This window comes from Phascolarctos cinereus, unplaced genomic scaffold (genome assembly GCF_003287225.1).
Source record: "Phascolarctos cinereus isolate Bilbo 61053 unplaced genomic scaffold, phaCin_HiC Scaffold_2;HRSCAF=192, whole genome shotgun sequence".
Taxonomy (NCBI): Eukaryota; Metazoa; Chordata; class Mammalia; order Diprotodontia; family Phascolarctidae; genus Phascolarctos; species Phascolarctos cinereus.
The window spans coordinates 284,043,011-284,062,918 of record NW_027555625.1 but is presented as its reverse complement, the minus strand read 5'-3'; the positions used below and the strand labels follow the sequence as shown (position 1 = coordinate 284,062,918).

General features: G+C 40.9%; 1 protein-coding gene across 1 annotated transcript in view; it reads right to left on the bottom strand.

Annotated features, from left to right (window-relative positions):
* Positions 1 to 16,400, bottom strand: part of ABCC12 (ATP binding cassette subfamily C member 12) — a 70,121-nt gene extending 53,721 nt beyond the window's left edge. The window contains 9 exon segments of the mRNA XM_020984941.2: positions 2,204 to 2,343; positions 3,355 to 3,502; positions 4,729 to 4,891; positions 5,830 to 5,894; positions 7,453 to 7,535; positions 7,538 to 7,689; positions 8,775 to 8,918; positions 11,302 to 11,457; positions 16,282 to 16,400. Coding sequence (XP_020840600.2) covers positions 2,204 to 2,343; positions 3,355 to 3,502; positions 4,729 to 4,891; positions 5,830 to 5,894; positions 7,453 to 7,535; positions 7,538 to 7,689; positions 8,775 to 8,918; positions 11,302 to 11,457; positions 16,282 to 16,400 — 1,170 coding nt within the window.
* Positions 16,401 to 19,908: the final 3,508 nt, after the last annotated feature.

The window sequence follows — 19,908 nt, the reverse complement described above, 5'->3', positions numbered from 1 at the left end:
GTCACACAGGTAGATCAGAGTTGGGATTTGCATATAGGTCTCCTTTGCCCACTGTACCTCCCTGCCCCACCATCATCATTAATTCAACTGCCTTTGTAGGTTTTTCATGAACTAGCCTCTTCCATTTCCTTGAAATGGTATTCCTTTGGGAGTTTCTATCTCCATGCCATATTCAGTATATCTGGTAACTACATGGACTGGGGCTGTTGCTGACCCTAGGCCTGCTCTCATTTCTGAGAAGGAGCATGCCAGTGACTGTCTCTGGAGTGGCCCAGCCTTACCAGCTACATCTCAGTCTGTACATCAGAACCTGGCTTTGGAAATATTCCTTACCAGGAATGTGGTTCCTATCCCAAGTGCCCCATACATGGTAGCAAATCACGTTCTCTGCTTTGCCTTCTTCAGCATGCCATGTCATTCCTTTGATGAAATCAGTCAGCTGGCCCTGACCGGGTTTGAGCTGCAGTACAGAAAAGTGCCTCACTCCCCATTTTCATCTTAAGTGACACATCGTTTCATCCCCAATAAACAGCACCTGTGTTTTTGCTGAGACTGGAGTCAAATTTAGCAATCTGTGATTGATGGCTTCTCCCCAACCACCCACTTTAAAAGCTGACATCACATCTGCTTTCTTTGAATCCTAAGGGATTCCTGACTGCTTTTGGCATATCATTGAGTAACAGTGCCAGGTTTCAGCTAATTCTTCCATAAGAATGGTGAGAACTCTCATCTCCACCATCCCAGTAATCCCCCTCCTCCCCCCACCACACACACACGCAGAATGCTCCCATTTTAATGGTAGGTGTGTGAAATGGTTATCTAGTCATAAGTTCCCTCCAGGCCTGACACAAAGCTAAAGACTTTATTTGGCACTGTGAAGGGAAGGAGAGAGGTGACTAGGCCAGGAACTCAAAACGAATGAAATACTAGTACAGAGGATTTTTTGGTGATTCTGGCTTTGCTCTGGTTCAATAGTTTTAGAAAATATGCAGACTCAATTCTGATTTCATTAGTTGAATAGGATTTAGAGCTGGAAGACATTCTAGAGATTATTTAGTCCAACCTCCTCATTTTACAGATGATGAAACAGGTTCAGTTAGGATAAGAAATTTGCATGAGGTCACCCAGTAAGAAATGGGGTCAGAATTTAAACCAGATCCTCAATATCTAGAGGTCTGAATTGGTGAATTTGTGTTTTCTAGGGGAGGAAAAATAAGACAATGGGTGAAAAATTTGGTTTGTGTCCCAGTTAAGTAAAAAAAAAAGTTAAGTTTAAAAAAAATAGCATCAGGGTTGGGTCTTCAGCAAATTAGTACAATTTGTTCCAGTTTGTGGTCAATTCAAACCCCTGGAGTGTTTGAAAATAAACTATGCATGAGATGATACATACACAAGTGCTCTCAAAAAAGTAAAAGGTCCTGTATTTTATTATACCAGACAAATGCAAGGTGTTCTCTTTACTACCAACTCCACATTCCCCGGAGACAGAGAGTTCAGGCTTTTCAAAACATCTTCCCATCACATTCAGCTTCCTGAGTCCTGATTCCACTGCCTACTTCCCATGTAGGTTATTGATTTCACTGACTTTTCTGTTTTCCTCTAGTCTTGCCTTGCTTTCTTCTCTGACTTCACCTCCCACCTACATTCTAAGTTCCCTCTTGATCTGATACCTTAGGAGGTAGTCTGAGTAGCCAAGGCCAAAAACCCCCCTGTCCTCTAAAGAAATTTTGACTTCCCCTTGTATTCAGACAGACGTTCAGTTCAACAATTATTTATTGAGCTCTTAGTTTGTATTAGGTACTGGAAACACTGCCCCTTATTTCTAACTCTCCCCTTCCCCCCATTCTTATACCACTCTTCTGATTGGACTTCTCTTTCTGTGCTTTTCCTTCTTTACTGTCTAATCCTTTAAATAGGTAATTTACCTTTTCCATTTCTTCAAGACTCCTCCAATGTGACACTTTCCTTTACCTTTGATTCCCACCCCTGCCCCCAAACACTTCTTTTTGAAAGGGAGGAACAAATGTCAGATTGAGCCACATGAAGGCCTGAAGAGATGAAGGTCTCCACCAATTAGGCCTTGTGCCGTGGTATAGAAACATTGGGGAATGGCTACCCTCCCAGATACCCCAGGCTTCCTGGGGTGGCATAAAGAGGTACCTTAAACAGAGAGAGAAAGAAGAGACAAAGAGACTTGTCTTACAGCAGGTGAGCTTTTTAAAAGAGCATGGAAAGTGAAAGCCAGGACAATGGCCATTGTGGGCACAATAGGTACAAGAACTGAGTTTCCACTTTGTATAAACCCTGCCTTTTCCAGCAATTTCTTTTCCTTCTTCCTTATGGCTATGAAATAAAAAATAGTTCAAAATAGTATGATATTGTATGCACAGCACTGATGTTGGGCAAGTCACCTCTCCATTTGGGTCCTCAGTTTCCCCAACTGTAAATTGAGAAGGACTATCTTGGATTATTTCTAAGGTCCTGCCTTGCTTCTGTCATCCTGTGTTCTGGGAGTCTATTAAAAGCTACAGGCTTTTCTTGCCAGAAAGCAGGAAAGTCTCCTCTTTTCCAAAGCTGAGGATATATATGTGATGTTTGTGATGACCATGAAAGAAGGACATCATGAGGGTGTTGATACTTTAGTTCATGGCACTTCCTGTGGCACACTTAGAATTCATTTTCTAAATCTGGCTTCACATGGGATAATACAATATTCTCAGCCCTAAAGTTAATTGCTGGTGCAACAAAAGTATAATTGTAGAACCAGAGAGTCAATTGTAAATGGTAGTTCAGATCATTAACTGGTCAACCACCTGATTCCATGAGAGCAATTATGTAAATGTCCCTGCAATTAAATTTACATTTAGATTCTATTTAAATAATTTTTAAATTGTCTTTTTTCAAGGAAAAAAAGTTTTTCCAACTAAGGAAGAACACATCATTCTACCATCTAAATACTCTGTGACTATAACAGATGAGGAGAGAACATATACATATATTCTCTAATTCCAGTAAATAGCTTTAGGCAGCTCTCTTCCAGAATGCAGTATTCTGGTGAAATGTTTTACTTAAAGATGATCCAGCCTTCCTCCGCTACCCCACCAGGATCCTTCAACAGCATTACTGTAATGTTCCCCAGTAAATATTAAACCATATATTGTCAACCCGCAGAGACTTTGGAGGCACAAGAACAGATTCCTGGTTCTATTATCTAATAAACACGTTTATTCTCAAATCCTGAGAAGAAACCCCTTAGAGGCTATTGGAATTCTTTTGCCTTTTTTTAGAACCTTCTTTGATTAGCACATTCTACGAAGTAAGTGATTCTATAAAGGGTGTCCATGTTTATTTTACCTCAGATGTTGGTTGTAAAGGATTTTTCCCAGGCATACATTTTAATAAGCTTGATGCAGGTCAAAAATTCATTCCTTATCTGGACACAATTGTCTGTTATAGTAATGGTAGATCTTTGAAAGGCCTGATTGAGCTTAGCCATGAACATCTGAAATCAAGGAGCAAAGTGTTACCTTCACAGAGGATCACTGCATTGCAGTTGGGCTAAAACCAAAAGTTCAAAGAAACAGGTAAGGCTTTAGCTTGGGGAGTGACTTCCGTTAGCATGAAGATTGAGCCTTTGGAGCATATTACCTTTACAGGTGAAGGCTGAGACCCTCATTGTCAGAGCCAATCCTCTAGACCATCAGAATAAAAACTTACATTTTTATAGCATTGAGGCGGAAATTGAACCCACATGTCTTCACTCTAAATCTCATGCCCTATTCACAAGGCCAAGTTGCTACATACCATAGAAGAGGCTGTCTACCTGCTCTGAATGGTATGTAGCAACCTGGCCTTGTGAATACAGCATGAGATTTAAGTCCCATTCAATTTAAAAAAATAAAACTCTAGATATTAAAACCCATAAGGAATATGTACTGGTGAGAACAGTAGCTGGGTATGCCAACCGAGTTTTCTTCCCAGTTCCTTCCCCATCCTCCTGCTATTCATCCTGATGCCCAGTGACTTCATGTTGTAACCAGATAGACTCTCAACCCTTACCTCTTCTCCCTGATCAACTATCCTTCCTGGCTTCCCCTCCATAATCATTTAATCTTTATCCATTTCCACTGACCTTTCTCTTTGCTAGCTAATCTGATGGATTGAGTTAAGATACTAATAATTAATAATGCCTTTCCTTTCCTCACAGAATCACACAATTATTAGCTCTCAAAAGGCCCTTTACTTCATTAATGTTCTTCACCAATGCTTCCCTCTGAAGTGTAGGTGACCCTGCCTTCTTCAAGTCTGTGTCAGCAGAGCATGAGCCCTAGCAAGTCACCCTAAGCTGAAAAGGGTGCTACATACTATATATTCTGCTGTTACAGCCTTAAAGGACCTATAATCAAGACTCTCCATAGCATGATGTCACATTGGAGGAGGATGCCAGGAAAGGTCCAGATGGCAGTAGCCTCTTAGCATTTCCTTCCTAATCAAAGACGGTAAGTATGGGAAGTTTCAGGGTCAGACTCTTTAAGTCTTGGTCATTTCAGGTTTTGAAATGGCCTCGTGGCAGCCCAGAGAAATATACGTTATTATTGTACTCAATTAGACATGTTTCTTATGTAATATGTGGTAAGGAAACTCACACATTTCCTGGGCAAGAGATCTAAATGTCCAGATATATTTGGATGGTTTGCTTCAAACCAACAAGTAAATCAAAGATCCTACCTGAATGGGGATGGATATCACATATATAGATGTCCCAATGAGAGCTGTGGGCCCCAGAATAAAATAAACATACACTGAGCAGACTGCCATCAGGAGAGGAATTGTAGCTGGCAGAGGACAAAATAAGGTAGCTTCGAAAAAGGAATGGCCATCACTTGATAACCTGAAAAGAAAATACAAATAACAAATAACAAAAGGGTTAATTTTTTTCAGGAACAAAACATTTCCTCAGCTCATTTTTTTTTCCTGGAATTGCCATGAGTTCTTGGGAAACTGTGAAGATTTCCAGTGCTGGAAATAAAATTACTCTATCTCAAATATAACTGACACTAAGAGGTCTGTAGCAGGACACAAAAATTCACAGACAAGGGTTGAGCCCCGAGAAGCATTACGATTATAAAAAAAAATCCAGACAGCCGTGCAAAAAGCAGACCACATACAACCACTGCCCATGCAAGCCCTGCATGGAAAAGTAAACCCAGAGAGTGGGACTAGGAGTGCCCAGAGACCTCATAGGCAATGTTCCTCATTGCTACTTCCAGGTTCTCCCTCTAGCATCATTAGGAGCAACCTTTACTCCTTTGGGGTTCACACTATCCATATTTATCACCCAATTCAGATCCTGGTGACCATTATCTTTCGGCCTCCAGGACATTCACCTTCTTTTCTCAGTGAGTTCAGTGCCTGGTTCACAGTGTTTTCGTCTATCTCATCCCTGCCCTCATACTCAGGGACTTTGACATACGCATTAATACCCCCTCAAATATCCTAAATTCTCCATTTCTCAATCTGCTGAATTTCCATGCCTAATCCTCCTCTCTGTCTCAGCTACATGCAGAGGTACTCATACCCTTTGCCAATCACTCACAACTCTTCCACTTTCATGCTCTTAGACTCTGAAATTCCTTTATTTGATATTAATATAACCCCTTTACCCTTTCCACATCTCACATATCGAAAACTATCTCCTCCTTCACTCTGGTCTCTAGTGAAGAGATGGTCCTTCTCCTTGCCAAGGCAAACCTCTTTACAATACCCCCTTGATTTCACTCTCTCCTGGGTTTTTTTTTCCAGCAGATTGCCCTGATTTATTATCCACACTCTTGATCTTCCTGATTGTCATCCTTCTCCACTTTGCTTACAAATGTACTCATGTCTCCTCCATCCTTAAAAAAAAAAACCCTCTCTTGATGTTACCATCCCCATTAGCTATTTTCACATTTCTTTCATTCCCATTGTATCTAAATTCTTTGAGAAAGCTCTCTTCATTTGGTTCCTCCACTTCTCACCCTCTCTTCCGAAACCCTCATCATTCAACTGAAATTGCATTCTCCATGGTTATACCAATGATCCCTTAATTGCCAAATCTAATAGCCTTTTCTCTGTCTCCATCCTTTCCCTTTTTGCAGCATTTGATGTTATTACCCTCTCTTCCTGGATACTCTGCTTTCTCTGGCTTTTCGTGAAATCTGTTGCTCCTAGTTTTCCTTCTCTCTCTCTCTCTCTGACCTCTCCTCTCAGTCTCTTTTGCTATTGCTTCATTAATATCACACTCACTAATTGTGAGTGTTCCCCAAGACAATATCCTTCTCTTTCCCTCTCTACTGTCTTCCTTGGTGATCTCATCAGCTCTCTTGAGTTTAATTATCATTTCTATGCAAATATTTACTAGGTTTGTGTTTACCAATCTAGTATCTCTCCCGAGCTATAGCCACAAATCACCTTTTGGACATCTCAAACTTCATGCATATATAGATATCTCAAATGCAACATATCTAAAACAGAATTAATCTTTCTCTCAAAACTCTCCCTTTTTCTTAATCTCCCTTTTGCTATCAAAGACACTACTATCCTACCAGTCTCTGAGGTTTATTACCTTCCTGACTCCTCACTCTTACTCATCCCACTTACCCAGCCTATTGCAAAATTTTGTCATTTCTACTTTCACAGCATCTTTCTCCTCTCCCTTAGGCCTTCATCACCTTTCACTTGGATTATCACATAGCCTTCTAACTGATCTCCCTGCCTCAAATATATCCCCACCACAATCCATCTTCCATTCAAGTTGTTTGTCCTGAAGTGTAGGTCTGACTATGTCACACACCCTCTCCCTCTTCCACTCCGTAGATTCCAGTGATTCCCTTTTACCTCCAGGATCAAATATAACAAGATAAAGAGAAATGTTGAAATGTTGTAGACTTGACAAGACTTGGTAATAGATTGAATTTGTGGGGTGAGAAGTTGAGGATGATACCAGACTTATGAGCTTTGGAAAGGCTGAGAGGATAGGATGATAGCGCTCTGGAGAGTAATAGGTTAGGTCAACAGAGGGGAGAGTTTGAGTAGAAAGATAATGAGATCTATTTGGGGCATATTGCATTAGAGACGTTTATGGGATATCCAGTTCAAGAAGTCCAAGAGACATTTGGTGTTGTGAGTTTACCTTAGCAGAGAAACTAGAACTGGATGTATAAACCTGGGAATCATCTGAATAGAGATGATAATTGAACCAGTGGGAGCTGATTAGATCACCAAATGAGATAATAGTGTGAAGGGAAGGTGGCTCAGGACAGAGCTACAGAGTTCCACCTTTAACCTAGCCATGATTTTTAAGCCCTCCACCCTTTCCACTATATAACACTACCAGATAGAGATGCTGACAAATGGATAAAGAAAACCCACTTATCAGATTTATTCTTCTAATACAGCATTCTGGTTGCTTACCTTACCAGCAGAGATATGTGTCAGAGTCTTTTATGAAATCAGGTTTTCAAAAGCTACAGTTGAAGTGGCAACTTTCAGCCGATGGCCGTACGATAATTTATAGCCCAGTCTAGTGCCCAGAATAAAACTTTAGTAAACTGAGTGAAAAAAAGAGCCACGCACAAGGCAATGCCAACGAAGACATTCTTGGAGGTGCTTTCTGTATACTGGAGGATTTGTTGAATGAGAACAGTCTGTGAAACAGCATAGGGTGATAAAAGCCTTGGGGCTCCCCTGGGCAGCAGCCTGAGTACCAGACACCTACAGGCTAAATTCTTATATGGTATTCTCATTCCATGGAAATAGAGACTTTTTCACATTAGAGAGAATGAACCGATAGGTGCCAAAGAATAATAGCAAGCCATTCAGAGAGGCAGCTAGCGTTGAGTTATTAAGTTATTTGACCTAAAATTAATGAGCTCTCTCACAATCATGGTGGAGCATCTTCAGAAGTGAAGTTTGTCATCCATACTTCCAGCCTCCTGGTTCAGTGCATTTCCCCTCCACTCTGGGCTACTCTCTTGCTCCCTTCCCATGTTACTCTCAAACTCTCTCACCTTCTCCTTCCTATTCAAATTGGCTTTTTAGAAGAAAAAAAAATCTGATTGTCTCACTCTCTCTGAAATATAAATGACAGATTAAAGCTCAAAGTAGGAACTCTTCCATGGGAATTTGCATTTGAACAGGAAGTAAAACCTCAAGCCAAGACAAAAGAATGAAACTATAATGGTAGAATCCCTAACACCTTCAGGCAGAGAAGGAAAGAGATTTTTTTAGAGTGCAAATGATCTTCTCAATTTCCCAGCGCCCATAAAATCTTACCATATTGATGACTGTGTACTCTTTATGATATACTGAGATAAATATATAATGTGATTATGTATACGTTATATATTTATATCCTTAATATTAGATAACCATAGTTTCTTTTACACCTATCACTGGGAAGGTTCTTCATTCTCTTGCCTTGAGGCATTCAGGGCTAGAGTATGGAGTCTAGGTTAATTGGTTGAATAATAACAAAGATTTTTGGTTTAAGCAAATACAGAAGAACTCATAAAAAATGTCAGCTCTCTGACTCAGAGGGTAGACCATCTAATTAATTTTAGTGGTCACTGCTATACTCAATTAGAATTAGTTTTTTGAAAATTAGTCTCTGAGGAGCACAAAGATAATGATAATATAACTTTTAAAAATTAACTCAGAAATTAGCTAATGACATTCTTTGCCAGTTTAAATACCTTAATTATGAGGCTGTGGAAGAGCAATCCCCACTCATCAGCCCTATGTCTGCTATGATTACACAAAGGAAGTTGGCTATGATATCTATCAGAACACGAGTTCTCTGAAATCTCCAGACCACTCGTCCCACTGAAGCTTTTTCTGCACCCACCCTTGCTACTTCTTCTTCCCAAAGGGATCAAAACCTGTGTTGGAAGGGAGGGGGCAGGAAGGAATGGTGTTGTATTTCCACTTGTTCTTTTTATTGTTCATATTCATTCAACAAATATTTATTAAGCATCTTATGTGTACAGAGCACCATGGCAGGTGCTAAGGGAGATACAAAATTTAAATAAGACATAGCCTCTGCCCTCATGGAGTTTACAGTGTAAGAGAGGGCTAAGACATCAACAGAGAGCTATTATACACAGCAATACATCAAAAGTGCATCAGAGAGCTAGAAAACTGCGCTATGTGAAGTCTGAAGGGGAGGATCAGCACTAACTGATAGGTAGCATCTGCAAGCATAAGCTGTTACAATGGAAAACCTTCTTATAGGATATGGGGATGACCAAGGCATTGCCCCCTTCCTATTCCTTTCCTCTAGGGATAAAGTGGTATTGGAATGACTGGCCTGGGTACCATCAACTCTTCTCTCCAGGAATAAAGATCAATTTTGTGGACTCACCAGGCCCTTTACTTCTCTCTCTCTCTCTCTCTCTCTCTCTCTCTCTCTCTCTCTCTCTCTCTCTCTCTCTCTCTCTCTCTCCATATTTTGACCATGGTTGTCCTCTCTAGCATAATATTAATTGTGAAAAGAGGCTGGAGAAGTTAGGAGAGGAAGTTATAGCAAATATAATTTACTTGTAATATAAATTTATCCCCTAATTATTCCCCCTTACTGTGACGGGAAGTTGACTATGGCTAAGATCCCTAAAACCTTTGCCTTGAAATGAGAGACCTATGTTGTCCCAAGGGCACCATTTAAAGCAACTTTCATAATATTTCCAAGTGACTTAGTTATAGCCAAGTGACTGACTTGAGTGGGTACTCATTTTGTTTTGATTAGTTTTATTTCAGAACAGTTTTTAAAAGGCAAATCCAGGCTCAATATCAGGAAAACGTTCCTAATGATTAGAACTATCCAGATGTAGAATAGGTTGTCTCAGGGCAGTGATTGGTAATAGGAGAAGAGGAAATTATATTCTTCTTCATTGGATGGTCTTAAACAAAGGCTCTAGATAACCACTTGACTATTTTGTACTGGGAATTCTTTTTTCAGGTGTAAGTTGGACTAAGTATTCCCTGAGGTCCCTTTTCCAACCCTGTAACCCTGTGATTCTGAGACATGGGCAGTATTATAGTTGGTATCCTATAGATAAGATAGGATGAGAAAGATAGATAAAACAGAAAAGGGAGAAAGTGGTATCCCCAAAAGATCCTGCCAGACTATGACAGGCCAAGGATCAGGACCTCCTTCCCGGAAAACATCCCCACACTCAAGAGAGATGCCCACTTGGTACAGGCATTTGCCAGGAAGTGACTCAGCCACATAATCCTCGAGCCCAGTGGGGCCCAGGAAAGTTCTTTGTCTTCAGAATCGATAGGTCTAAGGCCACACTGTATCTGAGGTTATCCTAAGTTGCCAATCTCTTTAAAAGCTATGTCTTATAACACAATTTATATAATAGGTAGTAAAATGGACTTCTGAGTCTTTTATGCTGCAGCTCTGATTGCTGGAGAACAGCTTTGCCATTTCCCTAAATTGCTTTACAAAGGGACTTTTCCTGAGTCTCTTGATTACAGGTGACAAAAGAAGGAGGTGGTTGCAGCTACTCAATCTGTTTGCTATTATTCTCTTCTAGTTTTTTCAAAGACAGCTGCAAGTTGTGAAGTCGCCTACTCAGTAACATCTCTGAGAAGTAGCACAAGTAGGATGAAAGTCCATAAAGGCACAGGATGGCTGCTTCCTAGGAAGCAAAGGGGTAAAGACCGGCTTCTCCTCTTTGGCTCATGTATTTCTAAGCCAGTGGCCTAATGTTTTTTGATTGCCACCACCGTCCTTATTACTATTACCATCACATTCTCCATTGAAACATGTTAAGTGCCCACCAGCGTTCTGAGACTCACTAGTTATGTGACTCCCAGTGAGTTCCCTAACCTTCCTTGGCATTGTAATTCAGGAAGATTCCATTTTTGAAGTCCAACCCCTACCTTGTGTCAAGGGACTGTGCTTATGCTAGGGTTATCCTGAATTAAATTGAATTAAAAATAACATTTCTTTCAGGAGCTTTTCTCCTATCTGCCCTCCCCACCACCGCCCCAGGGCAGAACATTTAGGCATGGCACTGAGGTAGAGGGAGAAGAATAGCCAGTTCTACTAAGGACAAGAGCACAATCTAGAAATAAAAGGAGCCCCCTATACCTCCAGCTCTATGACTGCCTTTTGTGGTTAGTTCAATTTTCCTAAATCCATGCCCTTTTGCGAGAATAATCAATCACAGTTGAGGGAAAGATCCAAAGCAAATCAGGTCCTTTAGGCACACTTCCATGGAAGGCCCCAGAAATATTTTAATAAAGCAATGATACCTCTTTGCATTGATGTCTGTTATGTCATAAGATGACAACGGGGGCAAGGTGTTCATAGTCACTATGTGTTTGTAGCCTTTGACCATTATAGATATAAACCAGGAAAATGTGGTAAATGAAAATAGCCCTGCATCATCAACTGGATTACAAGCCAACCTGGAAGGAAAGAATATATTTGGTATTCCTTGAATTTCAGTACTACCAGATATCTGACTGGGTTTTCATTATCTTATCTACAGTCGTAATAATATAAATGGGTAAAGGAACCAGGGAGAATGTGCCACCACCAGAGTCTGGCCCCATCACCACTGTTAAGATAATAACAATGTCTTCCTGCCTGGTGCTGTGTAGATTTCTAACTTTCCTTCACATTTATCTCACTTACCACAGCCCTGCAAGCCACATAGGACCTGGACCATAAACTCATTGATATAAGTGAGGATGGACCTTAGAAGTCATCTAGTACAACTCATTTTACATTTGAGGTCAGTAAGTTTCAAAGAAATTAAGTGACTTTTTCAAGGTCACACCACAGGTAGTAGAGCTGAGATTTGGGCTGCTGCTCTCAATTGCTGTTGTGGCCCTAAATAAGTCACTTCAGCCTCTCTGAGCTTCAGTTTTCCTCATCAGTACAGTGAGAATAAAAATTCCAATACTATATAACACAGAACATCATTGTGAAGGTCAATTGAGACTGCAGAAAGTGCTTTATGAAACCTAAATGTAAAACCCCAAACCTTTAGAAAAGCCACAATAAATGGCAGCCTTTATTGTTGTGAAAAACTGAAATAGGAAAAGCAGCTAAATGAGTAAAAGGTTTTAGAGATGCCTTTATTCATCTGCCTGATAATCCCAGTGGTTATATATCAGTGGCTGTGTGGACAAAGTTGCTGATTTGTCCCTGTAGGAACAATTAGCTTTGTTCAATTCCATCATTGAGCAAGCTTCTGTTGAACACCTTCTTACTACTCTGTGAAAGATAAAAAGGAAGAATAAGATACTCTCTCTCTCTCTAACCTCAAGAAATTACTATCTCACTAGGGAGAAAAGACATACATCAAACAATTAACCAAATCAGGCCAGGTTATAATCATATGTGGTAGTGTAATCAAAGGCTGCATCCCAACTTGGGCATCACGAATGAGCCATGGTTGACATAAGGAGAAAGAACTGACAGCCTTTTGAGCACTGGCTGTGCTTTCACCCATTCCCCTCAGCTCACTGGTCAAAGTGAGGAAGTTGGAATACTCTGTGCTTCCCATTACCACTTCTAGGTACTCCTCTTATTACTCAGTTACCTCTCCTCCTCTGAGATCCATACAGTCCATATCTACCACCTAATCAAAATCCTGGTAGCTGTTGTCTACAGACCTCTAGGACACTCTTCTTCCTTCCTCAGTATCTAGCTCATAATCTTTCTCTCCTCCCCCACTCCTGCCCTCATACTAGGGAATTTCAGCATACATATTAATTCTCCTTCAAACATCCTAACCTCTCTGTTCCACAGCCTACTCACTTTCAGTGACCACTCTTCTGCCCCACCTCAGTCAAACATACAGATAGTCATTTCTTGGATCTTGCCATCATGCACAAATCAACCACCTCCTTGTTCAAGAACTCTGAAATTCCATTATCTGATAACACTCTATTGGCTTTCCACCTCTCCTTCTGCCTTTTCATACCTTCGTCCACCCCATGACCTCCAATCCCTTGACCCTTCAGTTCTCTCCCTGACTATCACCCCTGCATTAGCCACTTTCCCCATCATGACCCCTTGGTAAACCCAGGCAACACTACATTTTCCTCTTCTCTTGAGTCCTTTGTCCCTTTATCATATCACTAATTGTGCCCTGCCATGCCTCAGCCCTGGATCACTCCTAGTATCTGCTTCCTCGTTGCTATACATAAGCTGCTGAATGAAGGAGAAAATCACGCAACCGTTCTGATTGAGTCCACTACAAATTTATGTTACATAAACTCAACTGGGCCTATGTTGCTGCTAGGCATTCCTTCTACACTTCCCTTATCAACTCACTATCACACTATCCATAGCAATTCTTCCAAATCTTTTCTTCACTCCTCAGACTTTCCATAGCTATTACTCTCAGCTGAGACTCTTGCCTCAAATTTTACTGAAAAAAATTGAGGCTATTTGCCAAGCGTACCTCCTGCTCATCTCATATCACCCCAATCCTTCACCCCAATCTCACATAAAGAAGAGGCCCTACTCCTTGCCAAAGCAAACCTCTCTTCCTGCATAAACAATCCCATCCCATCCTGTCTGCTCCAGATGATTGCCCCCCTGTCATCTTTTATCTTTATCTTTAATCTCTGTCTACATGCCCATGTCTCCCCCATCCTCAGAAAATCCTCAGTTCATCCTTCCATCCCTCCTATTGTCCCATATTCCTTCTGCCCTTTGTGGTAAAACTCCTTGAAAAGACCATCTACAATAGCTGCTTCTACTTATTCTCCTCTTAACTCTCTACAATATCACTTCCAATAATATTATGCAACCATTCAACTCTCTCCAGAATTACCAGATCATTGGTGTCTTAAATCCAATGGCCTTTTCTCAATCCTCATCCTTCTTAATCTCTCTGTAGCCTCTGATACTATTGATCATCCTCTTATCCTGATACTATTGATCATACTCTCTTTTTCTCCAGGTTTTCAGGACATCACTATCTCCTGGCTCTACTCCTACCCATCTGACCACTCCTCAGTTTTCTTTACTGGGTCTTTATCCAGATAATGCCCACTAACCTTGGGTGTCCCATAGAGTTCTGTCCTAGGCCCTCTTCTCTTCTTCCTCTATACTCTTCACTTGGTGATCTTATTAGCTCCCACGGATTTAGTTATCATCTCTATTCTGACAACTCTCAATTTATCTGGCCTTAAGCTCTCTGCTGACCTCCAGACTTGCATCTCCAACTGCTTTTCAGATATCTTGAACTGGATGTCCAGTAGACAACTTAAACTCAACATGTCTGAAACAAACATTCCACAATGAAATAATAATAATAATAACAATATGTATATATATATACATATATATATATATACACACACACATATATATGTATATATATATATATATCAAATATCTTGTTAAATAATGTGTATATCAAATAACTCATTATCTTTCCCCCTACTTCTCTATTACTGTCAAGGGCACCACTTTCCTCTCAGTCTCTCAGGATTACAACCTGTGTGTCATCCTCCCTTTCTCACTCTTGCCACCACCACCCCCATCCAATCTGTTTCCAAGGCCCATTGATTTCATCTTTGCAACATCTCTTGAATATATTCCCTTCTATTCTCTGACACTGATAGCACTCTGGTGATGGCCCTTCTCTCCTCATGCCTAGACTACTGAAGTAGCTTACTGATGGGGCTACCTTCTTCAAGGCTCTCCCCAGTCAAATCCATTCTTCGTTCGGTCACCAAAGGGATTTTCCTAAAGTGCAGATCTTACCATCCTTCCCCACACACTCAAAAAACTCCAGTGGCTTCCTATCACCTCCAGGATCAAATACAAAATTCTTTATTTGCCATTTATAGCCTTTTATAACCTATCCTTCATAACTCCCCATCTTTCCAGTCTTCTTGTACTTTATACTCTCCCCCCACCAAGCACTCTTCAGTCCAGTGACAATGGCCTCCTTTCTGTTCCACAAACAAGAGGACACTCCATCTCTTGGTTCTGGGCATTTTCTCCCCATCTCTACTCACTGGCTATTCTGGCTTCATTTAAGTCCCAAATAAAATCCCATCTTCTACAGGAAGCCTTTCCCAATTCCTTTTAATTGTAGGGCCTTCCCTGTTGATTATTTTCTAATTACCCTGAATATAGCTTGTTTTTATATAGTTGTTTTCATGTTGTCTTCCCCTTTAGATTGTGAGCTCCTTGTGAGCAAAGATTATCCTTGTCTTTCTTTGTGTCCCCAGAGCTTAGCACAGCACCTGGCACATAGGAATGTAATAAATGCTTATTGACCGGCTGAAAAGTATGTGGATGACTCAGCAAACCCATCTCTCCTGGAGCACGGTTTCTGTTCAAAGCCCTAACTGTTCTGGTAGGGAATTCAGAATGCTGTGATTACCCAGGAAGGGCAATGCTATTCACATTATCAGAATTCCCCTTAGATTGTGGACAGAGACAGGATTCAACAGACTTAGCTTTGACACTAATCAGCAGGGCAAGTCACTTAACCAGTCTAACCTTAACCTGTCAGTAGTCCTCCTTAAATATGGACCTTTATTTTTTTATCTACAAAAGTGGGGACAATCATATTGGCCCTTCCTACCTCACAGTTATTCTGAGGAAAGTGGAAGGCCCTTGGATCTTTTGTAAACCTTAAAACACTGTGGAATTGTTACCATTATCCTAGAGGTAGAAGAAAGACCTCAAGAAACTGATTCATAGCTTCATCTTCTAATCACTTGGTTTTTTCCAGAGCGGTGCCATGGATAGAGCTCAGGCTAGAGTCAGAAAGACCTGATTTGAAATCTAGCCTCACATTACTCAGCTGTACAATGGGGATAATAATAATAGCCCTACTTTACTGGGTGTTTGTGAGGTCTCAAACAAGATGGCATTTGTAAAGTTTTAGCACAGGGTCTGGTACATAGTAAGTACTTAATAAAATGCTTGTTCCCTCCCTCTTTCCTTCCCATGGACTTCTAAAAAAGGGGGAAGGAAGGGGAAAGAAAACTGCTGGGCTGCCCATGTACCCACCCACTTATTGCTGGTTTCACATCCTGCTCAAGTCAGGAAACTCCAACTGCCATGATTGGGAATGCTGCTTCTCAAAGCAACAGACCCAGGATAGTCCCTGCCTAATCCTCTGGTTCCAGGAGCAGTTGTAGGAAAACCCCCCCAAAGGGTTTCTGATTAATGTCATCAGCTTCTACAAATATTAGGCATGTTAATAAAAGTAACTTGCTCTCCTGCTAAGCTACGGGCAGTAGGCTTACCTTGCATAGGACCATAAAGGGATCATTGCTCTTAAACTGGGGTCATATCTCCCCACAAAGGACCTATGCTGACCCCTTCTGTCCAAGTCAGAGATTTGGTAAGGAGTTTCACCTACCATGATGAGTATTGCTGGGTACTCTGGGTTCTTAACCTCAGTGAAGCTTGGCCCTGAAATGAAAACAGATATACACCAGTTCAGGATGAGTTCTTTTAACATTATGTAATTAGAACTATCAAGAAAATTGTTTTCTTACAGCATTCCCAAAGCAGGTCCCAGTGCCCCCAAATAATCTGACAACCCATTCTGTGTACCAGACTCCCTTGACCATCCACAGAAGTCACCCGTTCCATGGATCCTTCCAAAGTTAAAGAGAAGCAAAGTGTAGAAGCTATCTCTCCATCCCTAGAACATCTTCACTGGAAGGAAAAATATTCTGTTCCCATTTGATATTTGCCAGCATCAAGTCCTTATGTATGATCTTCATTCAACTTTTAGTAAGTATGTACTGTGTACAAATCATGGGACTAAGTGCTAGAAGAGATACAAAGCTTAGCTAAGATATATAACCTCCCCCCAAATCTACACATAGGTGGATGGGAGAGGGGGAAAACACTTTCAATATGCATGGTATGGACCATTAGAGATTAAAAAAAAGTTCAATGTGGGATACAAAGGTTGACGTTGTTATTGTTCTGAGTCATCAGAGAAGGCTTTATTCAGGATTCACTTTGTTAAAATGGAATCTCCCCCCCTCCCCCAGACTGGCCATAATGCTCCAGTTCTTACCATTACTATCCTCCATTATCAAGGGCAAATGAGTATTAAGTGTATTCATTTCATACTATGACTTTTTTCATTTGCCTTTTTAGGAAGGCAACGAGAACACAGAGTAAAAATGTCTGGGTTCTAGTAATTTTTCCACTGATTTGCTATGAGATCCTTGAGCAAAAAGTTACTTCCTTTCCCAGGGCTTCTATTTTTTCCTCAGTAAAATCAAGGTTTGAACCAGATGACATGTAAGGTCCTTTCTTGTTCTAACAGTCTACAAATCAATCTAGTTGCTATTAAGGCATCCTAAAGGCTTTGGACTCTAGAATGCCACACGTGGAGGTCCATGCCTACCTGACCAGCATCCAAATAATCCTATTTCAATAGGAAATTGGCACTGGGAGGTAATTTCCTTGAGCTCTCTGTGGGGAATGCATAGTTATGATTACCTAAGATAGCTTGGAAGCATTGCAGCTGGAGCTACATTTTGCTAAATTTGGCAGCCCCAAGGGGGGAAAATGGGACTTTAAAATCAGGAAGTCTGCTTTGGCTAACATTTCCATCCCGTCTGTCATGATATCCTGTGCCAGCAGTGAGAAACTGCCTGGAGTTGGAAATATGCTTATTGACAGCCAGCTGGGTGAAGGAGGGGATGGCAAATGAAAGTCAGCCAGCTCATCGGACCTGTTGTGGCCACTTTTGCTGCAGAGCCAGCAGGACTCTAGGCACAAGTGACTTATTTCACTCTGAGAAGCAAAGAACTCTAAAGCTGCAACAAGTTCTTTAAAAGGTTATTGAGTGCACCCCTCTTCTTCCAGACAGGATTATTCAAAACCCAATCTGAACAGTTCAGATAGGGCAAAAAGGTACTATTTCTTAAGGAATCTTACTTTCGTTCTTTGGTGAAGCATTCAGTAAATTCTTCCTTGGAACCCACCTAAACCCCTCTTGCTTCATTCAATACAGATGCTACCTCTTGAGCATATAATATTCACACACTAAGAATTTAGTACTGGCATGCAATCGTCCTTCATTCTTCCCTTCTGTAGGCTGGTTGTCATTCTTCACAAGGACAGGAGCTTCAGTCTGATCACCTTGTTTCATGTCCCACCTCTGGTTTTTTAACTTCTCCTTCCAGAAGACTGACCAGTCTCAGAGCTCATGAGAGAGCCTAAAAGGAGCTTTCTTAGGAATGTAAGACTTAGATCTAGAAGGTGTGTTAGAAATGATCTAATCCAGCTCCCTTATTATATAAATAAGAAAATTGAAACTCATGAAGGTCAAGTGACTAGCCCAAAGTCATACAGGTTGTCAGCCCTAGGGTTCAAACTCAGGTCCTCTGATTCCAAATTCAATGCCAAATTCTACTATATGTGTATATAAAATGTGTTTATAAATACATATAAATGTGTATGTAAATGTATATAAATATGTGTGTATATAAAAAGTGTATATAAAATGCTATACAAACCTTAAAATGCCATATAAGTGTTCACTATTATCATTATACCTATTTTCTGCCTCAGAGACCCCCTTTTTTTAATCTTAGCATCCTCCAGTTGTCTACAGTTCACAAAGAACCACATGTGGTCACTGGAGTGATGGCCCTGGGAGGCTTAGACTGGGCTCAGTGGTATCAGGTCTTTTCACAAGCACGAAGGAACTGAGTGAGAGACGCAAAAAAGGGAGAGGGTATAGCTTAGATGAGACAGCCTGTGAGGAGTCAGTGACAGAGATTGGAAAGTGCATTGAAATTCCATAACCAGGTCTACAGAGTCTCAAGGCTCTTAGAAGAGAAGTAAGGCTTTGTGACAATTGCCATGATGATAGATAATGGGAAGATTAGTAACAGGCAGCTGTACCAATAATCCATGGCTAGGAATCAAGGCAAAGAGAGCTTTTACCTGGGTAGTCAAAATACCACAAGTATAAGGCTGTGATGGGAGAAGGAGAATATGGTGTGTAATGAGAGTTCCAGGCTCTATCTGCCTCATTTGCCTTTGTCTCTCTTTTTCTCCTTGATTTGCTCTGGTCACCATCCATAGCTTCTTCCCTCCCACTTCCACCTCTACCTGGCCCCTTTCTCTCCAATTTCCCCATTCAACTGACATTCCCTTCCCTCCTACCAAGGAACTCTCAGAAGCCAACATTCCCTTTTTCTCTTCGTTAAAGGAGCATCATCCGCTCCATGCACCAAGGGCTATGATCAACTGCAGCTACTCAGAGTCTCCCAGATGCTATTCTGCTACCCAGATAATCAACTTTCATGTTGGTACATCACCTGACATTGTGCTAAGTACTCCAATAGATACAATTTCACTTGTTCCTCACTTATGGTTAGGTTAGAGCAGTTTGTTTCTCCCCATTTTATAGCTGAGGAAACTGAGGCATAGAACATTTGAATTACTTGCCCAAAACCACATAGCTAGTTTAATGGCAAAACTTGGGTTAGAATTAAGGGCTCCTGTGTGCTAATACAATGTGCTTTCTACCCCAGCTATCTCCTATTTCCCAGAGTATTTTGATCCTGCTAAATTGGAATCCAGTCAGCAAAAAAGTAAAACTTCATTCTTTAAGAATTCCCATTTGAGGGGCAGCTAGGTGGCATAGTAGATAGAGCACAGGCCCTGGAGTCAGGAGGACCTGAGTTCAAATCAGGCCTCAGACACGTAATACTTACTAGCTGTGTGACCCTGGGCAAGTCACTTAACCCCATTGCCTAACCAAAAAAAAAAAGTTCCCATTTGAGGATTTATGATAATTTAGATGCAGGGAATGTAATTTTAGTTAAATAAATGGTTTGTCTGGTACTTGGGACAGCAGTTAATTTTTTGCATATAAAGAACTTTTTCTTTTT